The 9,782-nt window shown below is 42.5% G+C and overlaps 1 protein-coding gene across 1 annotated transcript; it reads right to left on the bottom strand.

Annotated features, from left to right (window-relative positions):
• Positions 1 to 2,338: 2,338 nt before the first annotated feature.
• On the bottom strand, positions 2,339 to 5,054 carry LOC138901291 (uncharacterized). The gene is made up of 3 exons (XM_070189044.1): positions 4,918 to 5,054; positions 3,733 to 4,067; positions 2,339 to 3,210 (listed from the first exon to the last, which is right to left on the bottom strand). Exons 1-3 carry the CDS (start codon positions 5,052 to 5,054, stop codon positions 2,339 to 2,341), a joined length of 1,344 nt encoding a protein of 447 aa, XP_070045145.1.
• Positions 5,055 to 9,782: the final 4,728 nt, after the last annotated feature.

Below are 9,782 nucleotides of genomic sequence, written 5' to 3'. Positions count from 1 at the left end.
GTTTAGCCCTATGCAGAGGAAGGCAGAGTTTAGCCTTATGCGATAATTGAGGCCGAGCATAGCCTGGTGCAAAGAATGGAGACAGTGCTTAGTCTCATGCAAAATAAGGCAATTCTTAGCCTTATGCAATTATGGAGGCATGCTTAGCCTCATGCAAGGAAAGGTGGTGCCTTGCCTTATGCAATGATCGAGGCAATGCTTAGCCTCATGCAATGTAGGGGAGACAGTGCTTCATGGAAGGGAAGCTAGTGCTTTATCCTTATGCAAAGAATAGAGACTGTGCTTTAGTATCATGTAAGGGAAGGCAGTGCTTAGCCTTATGCAATATGGAGGCAATGCTTAGCCTCATGCGAGGAAATGCAGTGCTTAGCCTTAAGCAATAATGGAGGCAGTTCTTAGCCTCGTGCAAATAATGGAGATAATGCTTAGTCTCATGCAAGGAAAAGCGGTGTTTATCCTTATGCAATGATGGAGGCAATGCTTAGCCTCATGCAATGTAGTTGAGACAGTGCTTAGCCTTATGCAATAATGGAGGCAGTGCTTAGCGTCATGCAAAGAATGGAGACAATGCTTAGTCTCATGCAAGGGAAGGTAATGCTTAGCCTTATGCAATAATGGAGGCAATGCTTAGCCTCATGCAAGGAAAGGTAGTGCTTAGCCTTATGCAATAATGAGGGCAGTGTTTAGCCCTATGCAGGACGAGAAACGGTTAAATGTGAGGGGGGAAACATGATTCTTAGCTTAAAGATAGTGATCTTATTGTATGCATATATTTGCAGACGTGCTTGTTATGTCCATTGTGCCTGCATCCAAAGAAACCTCGTGAGTTTTGGGGGAAGTTCGGTCCCAGCTCTCGATTCCTTGCTTGCCTTCGCTCCTGTCTTAACACCTTCTTCTAGTCAACCTGGGTAACATCTGGATATTACAAAATGAAATTTTCTAAAATATGTATTTGTGACAAATCATAAAAATGCAGTGGTTCAAAAATATGTGATAACACATAAAAATAATTTTGTTGAATCAGCGACTGTGACATGCTTTTGAGACATTGCAACCTCTTCAACTCAGAATTTTTAGGATGCTCCTCAAAATTCTTCCACAATTTAAATGCATATTTCTGGCGATACACTTCTTGGTGATCCTTGACATAATGAGATTGACGAACGCGAAATCTTGCCCCAGTTTCTAACCATAGGGGGAATGAATATTTTATTATGATGTGACCGAACCCACAGGGCTGCCTATGTATCCCCTCTTAAATGGGAATCATGTCAAGCGTAGTTCAGGTTACATCAAACAGAAAGTGCAGACGTAATCTTAAACGTAATATATCTTGACTGCATCTGAATTTATAGGTCATGGCCGTATTTCTCCATCCATCTCTGCAAGTATAAGCGCTCCTCTTGTAGTACTCGGTGGACCATGTAAAGGCCTTGCCAGTTGGGTAAGAATTTCCTCTTTGCTTCATCCTGATGCGGGAAGATCTGCTTTAACACCAATTGCCCCAGTGTAAATTGCCTCGATCTAACCTTTTTGTTGAAAGCCCTTGCCATTCTATTCAGGTAGACTTAACCATGACACATTGTGTTCATCCTCTTGCCATCAATGACAGCCAGATGTTCGTACCGACTAAGTATCCATTATGCGTCGCTGAGTTCAGCCTCTTGTGTGATTCTTAAGGAAGGAATCTCCACTTCGGCAGGAATAACAACTTTAGTACCATAGACCAATAGATAGGGGTTGCCCCAGTTGACGTACAAACTGGGATGCGATACCCGAGCAAAGCAAATAGTATCTTCTCGTGCCATTTTTTGTAGTTGTCCACCATTTTTTTCAATATCTTCTTCATGTTCTTGTTGGCACCTTTTACGGCTCCATTCATCTGCGGCCTGTATGTTGTAGAGTTTCGATGCTTGATCTTGAATGTTTCACACATAGTTTTCATCATATCACTAGTGAGATTGGTGGCATTGTGAGTAATGATAGACTCATGTAATCAAAATCGACAAAAAATACGATCACGGACAAACTCTAGTGCGACATTCTTAGTCACAACCTTATAGAAAGCGGCTTCAACCCATTTTGTGATGTAATATATAGCCACCAAAATGAACTTGTGTCTGTTTGAAGCAGCGGGTTCAATTGGTCCGATGACATCCATGCCCCAAGAGGAGAAAGGCCAAGGTGAACTCGTTGCATTGAGTTCATTGGGTGGTACTCGTATCATATCAGCATGTATCTAGCATTGGTGACATTTTTGAACATACTTCATGCAGCCGTCTCCATGGCATCCGAAAATACCCTGCTCTTACTATCTTCTTGGCCAAAATGAAACCATTCATGTGAGCTCCGCATGTTCTGGAATGTATTTCTTTGAGCAATCTAGATGCCTCCTTGGCATCGACACATCGCAGCAATCCCAAATCGGGGGTCCTTCTATACAGAATTCCTCCACTCTGAAAGAAATGTTGTCCAATCTTTGAAGTGTGCGCGTCTGAGTGTGTGCGGCATTCTCTGGGTATTCTATTTTCTCCAAATATTCCTTGATATCATGGAACCATGGTCTTCTGTCAGATTCTTCTTCAACATGGGCACAATAAGCTGGATGCTTACGAATCTCTATTGGGATAGGATCAATGAAATTTTTATCCAGATATTGTATCATGGAAGACAAGGTAGCTAATGCATCTTCTAACTCATTATGGATCCTTGGAAAATGCTTGAATTCTATCTTCGTGAACCTCTTGATCAACTCTTGTACATAATGAAGGTATGGCAGTATTTTAGTGTTCTTGGTTGCCCATTCTCCTACTACCTGGTGTACCAATAGATCAGAATATCTGATTACCAGCAACTCCAGAACGTTCATGTCGATGGCCAATCTGAGTCCCAAGATGCAAGCCTCATACTCCGCCATATTGTTAGTGCACGGGAACCTGAGCTTTGAGGATATAGGATAATGTTGATCGATTTCTGATACAAAGACAGCCCTAATGCCCACTCCTTTGAAGTTTTCTGCTACATTGAAAAACATCCTCCAACCATTGTATGCTTCGGCAATATCTTCACCTACAAATGACACTTCCTCATTTAGACAATACGTCTTCGATGGTTCGTATTCTCTGCCTACGGGGTTCTCTGCCAAGTGATCGGGCAATGGTTTCCCCTTGACTACCTTCTGAGTCACATAAATGATGTTGGCATGGCTTTCTGAAAGATGTATTTAAGCAGATCCATCCTTGATATGAGATATGTAGTGTATGCACAGAAATAATGTCTCAACTTATGGGCTATCCATTTCAATGCACAGCAAGTACACTCCAGCAAAGAATATTGGGCCTCGTAAGGTGTGAACTTCTTGCTCAGATAATATATCGCGTGCTCCTTCCTCCCGATTGCATCGTGTTGCCCCCAGAACGCAGCCAAAGGCTCCATCCAACAAGGACAGATACAACAGCAGAGTTCTTCCTGCTTTTGGGGAGGGGGGGGGGCAACATAGACGGTTTGATAGGTACTCCTTGATTTTGTGAAAAGCCTTTTAACATTCTTCGATCCATCTTGTCGCAATATCTTTCCTATATATCCTGAAGATCTTCTCACATATCACCGTTGATTGTACTATAAAACGACTGATGTAATTGAGGCGGCCCAGAAAACTCATCACATCTTTCTTGCTCTTTAGTGGTGGAAGGAAATGAATAACTTTGATTTTTGATGGGTCTAGCTCAATACCCCAGCGGCTGATAATAAAACCCAGCAACTTCCTAGCTGGGACTCCGAAAGCACATTTTACAGGATTTAGCTTCAAATTATACTTTCGATGTCGGTCGAAAAACTTCCTCAGGTTTGCTATGTGATCTGATCCTTTCTTAGATTCGATGATAACATCATCCACGTACACCTTTATTTCCTTGGGTATCATGTAGTGGAAAAGAGTCGAATGACCCTTATATGGGTGGCCCCAAAATTCTTCAAACCAAATGGCATCATTTTTGTAACAATATATCCCCCATGGTATGATAAAGGCTGTCTTTTCAGCGCCCTCCTCATTCATCCAAATATGTATCCTGCAAAGCAATCCACAAAGGATTGGAGTTCATGCTTAGCACAGTTGTCGATCAGTATGTGTATACTGGGCAACGAGAAATCATCCTTAAGACTTGTTGTATTCAGATGTAGATAGTCAACACACAATCTAACTTTCCCTTCCTTCTTCGGAACCGACACAATATTAGCTAACCAGGTCGGGTACTCGACCACTCGGAGGACCTTGGCCTTGATTTGCTTGGTAACCTCCTCTATTATCTTCATATTCATATCGGGCTTGAATTTTCTGAGCTTCTGCTTTACCGGTGGACACGGGGTTAGTAGGTAGCTTGTGAGCCACTATGGATGTGCTTAACCCAGTCATATCGTCGTAGGAACATGCAAAATTATCCTCATATTCCTTTAGAAACCTGATATACTCTTTTGTTTTTCGATGGTGATAGATGAATGCTTATTCGAATTTCTTTGAATGTTTCAGAAACCCCTAGGTTAATTGCCTCGGTTTCCTCCAAGTTGGACTTTGGTTTGTTCTCAAAATTCTCTACTTCTTTGATAATTTCCTCAGGTATTATATCACCTTCCAAATCTTCCGAATCACTTTCCTTATGTTGCGTTGTCTCATTACATGTCGTAGTCGTGGGTTCATCAGGATATGTAATAATTATGCTAAAAAGAATGTAGAATTATAATAATAAATACGAAAAACAATAATGCATTAATAATGCTTAAAATTGTCAACAAGTACGTCTCGATGGCCTGAATAATTATTTCAAAACAAAACATTGGAAATGTCTTAAATGCTCAAAAACAATTTAAAAATAAGTCATGCTAATTCTGCCAGGCTACTCAGGTACTTGGCGAGCTCAGGACGGTGCAGCGGTCCAGTTCTTGAAAACAACTCCTTCTCCAACTGTCTGAATAGTAATTTCTTCCCCCTCCTCCTCTAAAATTGCACTGCAGTCCATAACTTTCTTGTCCAGGAACAGCTTCCTCATGCCAGCCAACATCTCGTCCTTCTCAGATCCCTAAATCATGTCAGTGTGGCGGAATGTCTGGTACAACGGTGGTATGGGTTGTTCCAGCAGATAGTAATTGGTGCACGGCAGTGTCCAATCCTAGTACTCTTGTACGCTATATTCCTATACGAGCCCAAAGGTCATGCCATGATACAATGGTCGTATGGGTTCTGTGATCCCCTGAAGCTTTGGCAAAGACCCTTGCCTGGTTCATATCCCACCCACATCAATATTGTTTTTATCTTATTGCTCCACTACCGATCTTTCTCAATTGCGTTTACTCACTCAATGCGGTGGCATGTTTCTCCTCCCAATTTCCTTCTGTTTTTTGATGATTGGCACGGTCTAGTTGGTGTAAATAGGGTTGCTTCCATCTCCATGAATGATCACCTCCTGATGATTCCACTCGCACTTCACAATCTGGTGCAGAGTGGAAGCAAGTGCCCCAGCTACATATATCCATGGTCATCCCAGCAACATGTTGTAAGTGGCAGATATGTCTAACACATGGAATTCGACATCAAACTAGGTCGGGTCCATCATTAGATTAAGGTTGATTTCTCTGATAGTGGCTCTCTGAGATATATTGAATCCTTTCACATTCATGCTTCTCATCTGTATCTCATGCAGGACTTTACCTAATCTTTTCAGAGTGGTCAACGGGCATATGTTCAAGCTCGAACCTCCATCTATCATGACCCTGGCAATGAACTTGTCTTCAAATTGCACAGTGATGTGCAATGCTTTGTTGTGGCCCAACCCTTCTGGCGGTAACTCGTCTTCGTGGAAAGTAATTTTGTGACTCTCCACCACCTGTCCGACCATTTTAGCCATCTCTCCGCTAGTGATATCGGCTTGTACATATGCTTTGCTTAATACTTTCATCAAGGCATTCTTGTTTGCGTATGAATGTTGTTGCAGTGACAAAATGAATATCTGTGCGGGAGTCTTATTTAGGTGATCAACAAAAGAATATTCTCATGCTTGTACCTTCCACCAAAGATCATCAGTGCTCGTTTCAGTGATAGGTGGCTTAGATGCAACTTCTTTGCTTGTTCCTCCAAGATTCTCAGGTGTGTAAACTCTACCGGTTCTAGTCATACCTTGCGCAACATCTGTCTCTTCCATCTTGGCTTTTCCCTTTCTTCTTTCCTCTACTACATAATCCCATGGGACAGCATCGGACTTATAAGATGGTGTGGGAGCTAGTGTCACGGTGAAGGGCGTAGTTACCTCGACCTCAAATGGTGCCTGGGTTTGTACCACAATCAATGAGAGGGGGACAGGATATGTCTTGTTAGTATTCCGCTCTCGAATAAGTCTAATGGATCCCTCCTGATCCCATTCCTCATCAGTTTCTATCACGTTAACTCCCTCGACCCTATAATCTAGGAGAGGGTTATTACAGATATTTTGTGCGACTTCCGTCGCATGTATAACCTTGGTGTCGATCAGCGTCTGAATCTTATCCTTTAACATTCAGCATTCTTCAATGGTATGACCTTTCATGCCTGAGTGATAGGCACACGTTTTGTTGGTATTAACCCACTGGGAAGGGTTCTTAATAGAAATAGTAGGAATAGGGGTGACATAACCAGCGGCCTTTAGTCTCTCATACAGTTGGGCTATGGGTTTATCGATTGGGGTGTATTTTCTAGGAGCTCCACGGTCAACGTTTGGTCGTGGTTTTGGGTAGTTTTGGTGGGCGGGTGGAGGTGAATTATAATATGTGGGTTGGGTGTTATATGTATGGTAGGTGGTGGCGGGGTATTGGTATTTTGGAGGTGAGGGTTGATATATGGGTGGAAGTGTTTGATATCTAAGAAGAGACTTAGAGCCCTGGGCTAATATCAAGGCACCCACTTCCTTCTTCTTCAAAATACCTCCTGATTGCAAGGCATTATTTGTGGCTTGCAGTGCCTGTAAATTGGTCACCATCCCGCTCTCGATTCCTTCTTCTATCCTTTCTCCTAACTTGATGATGTCTAAGAACTTGTGATTCTCAATAACCATCAGCCTTTCATAGTACTACATATCTTGATCTCTAAACAAGAACTTGTTCATCTGTTATTCTTCAAGTGGTGGCCTTACCTTGGCGGCTTCTGATCTCCAACGAGGAGCATACTCGCGGAAGGTTTCTATCGGCTTTTTTTGCAGATTTTGAAAATAGAAAAAGATGGCGCGTTCTCTGTATTGAACCTGAATCTATCAATGACATCTGATGCCATGCTTACCTAATTTGCCCACTTCTTCATATTCTGACTGATATACCAAGATAATGCGTCTCCTGTAAGACTTCGCATGAACAGTTTTATGCGGATTTGTTCGTTCTTACCCGCTCCTACAAGCTTGTCGCAGTTGGTTCTCATATGCACCTTGGGACCACCAGTGCCATCAAACATCTCAAACTTGGGATGTTTGTAAACCTCCGACAGTTCTACATCTGGCTGGATACACAAATCTTCGTAGTTAAAATCTTCAACACCTTTCCCGCCTTCGACACTCTGGAATCTCCTTGTCAATTTCTTGAGTTCTTCTGTCATGTTCCAAATGAGAAGGTCCTTCCTTGTTGGCTCAGGTATGTATAAGGTTTGTTGCGGGGAATGGGGTAAGGTTTCTACGTATATCGGGTTGCCTTGATGAGCTCCTAGAACTTGGGTATATGGGTGATCGTTGATTAAGGTTTGAAGGGGGTCACAAGTAGGTTGGGTTGCATTTTGAGGAGTGTGATAAGTGGTGATTTGCCTATATTGGGTCGGGTAATGGTGGTGTTGTTGAGGGGTTTGCACTGGTGATGGGTTAAGATTTGGGGAGCTGCAGGATTGTGATACTGGTGCGGTGCAGGAGGATTCAGAGCTATGGGTGGTGGATTCTAGTTTTGTGTGTTTTGTTGTGGTGATTGGTTCTGAGTGGTTGTGTTTTGCTGGTTGATGTCAGGAACATTTGGGGTAAGAGAGAGGTTTGCCAGATTTCGGGCATGCTCAAGCTCACCCTGCAACTCCAGGATGTTTTGCTCCAAATTATGACCAACTCATTCTGTCTTGGCGTACCTCTCCCGTCTGAGGTTTCAACATTCTCTGCCACGGTAGCATTGTCTTTTTGAATACCACTTAAATCATCCATCTTCCCTTTTCATTTGCCTTTACTTTTCGGGTCTCTAAGTGGAGGACCTATGGATCTGGTTTGGTATGCTGATGATGATAGTATGCACGAACCAACCTTTGGGAATGGGAATAATCAAAAGAAAGAAAAATAAAATGTAACCAAGTCAGTAAGACGAAGTAAAAGGGTGTTTGCAATATTTAAACACGTATCACATAACGTCACGCAACAATTCACGTCCTAATTTTGGGGACCTCATTGTGCCCGAGGTAGCCCTAAGCGACAAATAGACTTGGAGAAAATTCATGCAAATGTTTGCCTCATTTCATTAGTGCGAAAATAATCCCAAATCAATCTTCCACTAAATCAACAATAATAATTATAAAGTCACTAATAGCATCAAGCCTTATAATCAAGCCTTATAACATCGAAGTCTAATCTAATCTACAAAGCAATAAAGAATATTATTCCTAGTCTACTTGGTCCCTGAAGGACCATCTCCATGCTTGGCTCTCGTGACCCCATCAATCATATTTCCTGAATCGCGCATGTCCGGTAGCAGGTAAGCTTTTGCCAACTTCCCCCTTACATCATCGTCCATGCCTTGACAATCCTAAAGCCTCTTTCTCATCCTCCCTTCTAGATCTATCAATCTTTGCTCTAGATACTCTAACCTCTCTATCTACTTATTGGAAAATCCCTTCCATCCCCTTATCACCTCCATGTTCACTTTATGTTGTTGTAGATGCTTAACTTCGGACTCGAACACCCTTTTGTGTAGCCTCTTATATTTCACCTGTGCTTCAGCCACCTCATCTATGATCCTATATTTAAGATTGACTCCCAGTTTGACGTCCCCATCTATGTCATTCTCCAACCACGAGAGATAGTAGTACATATGACTGGCATGATACCTGTCTGGTTCAGTGGTTTCTCCTTCCACGATGATCTTTTGGTTCCACATGTGTTGCACTTCGAACTTGAATGTGATGGAATCCCCTTTAAAATTTGCCTTATACTGAACCATGTTGGAAACCCCAGGTATGACTTGTTTCCTTCCAGCTTGCCTTATTACCCTTATAGGAATGTAAGGGTAGATGCCTCACGGCCCAATCAATACTAAGTGAGTAGTTCCTTTGGATATGATAATGAACTCACTACTAGAAAACCATTCAAACATCCAATGCACTTGCTCATCTGTCAGATTGCTGAAGAAACACACCCAGCCTACAGTATTTCCAGGCTTTGCAAACCTGTCTGGAATGAACGTCATCTTCTTTGGATGATCACTGGCTATGTAGTCATTCATTGGCCTACGCAGAAACTCCTGGCGATACTCACCCCTTTAAAAGTGTTCCAGTAGCCAAACTTGTAGCAAGAGATTACAACTCTCAAAGTGCCCGGACCCATGCTTGCACCGATCCAAAGCACGGAACATCTCAGCTAGAATCATTGGTATGATAGTGTAATTCTTCCCATCGATACCCTCCATTAAGGTCCTGGCGGCCATGGCTAAGCGAGTGTGAATTCTTCGCCCTTGCATCGGAAAGATCAACATACCCAAGAAACAGACTATGAAAACATAAACCCGACAGTGCACCCATCCCAAATAAATAA

The sequence above is a fragment of the Nicotiana tomentosiformis genome, chromosome 11 (assembly GCF_000390325.3).
Source record: "Nicotiana tomentosiformis chromosome 11, ASM39032v3, whole genome shotgun sequence".
Taxonomy (NCBI): Eukaryota; Viridiplantae; Streptophyta; class Magnoliopsida; order Solanales; family Solanaceae; genus Nicotiana; species Nicotiana tomentosiformis.
The sequence above is the reverse complement of the archived record's forward strand: the minus strand, read 5'-3'. Positions and strand labels throughout refer to the sequence as shown.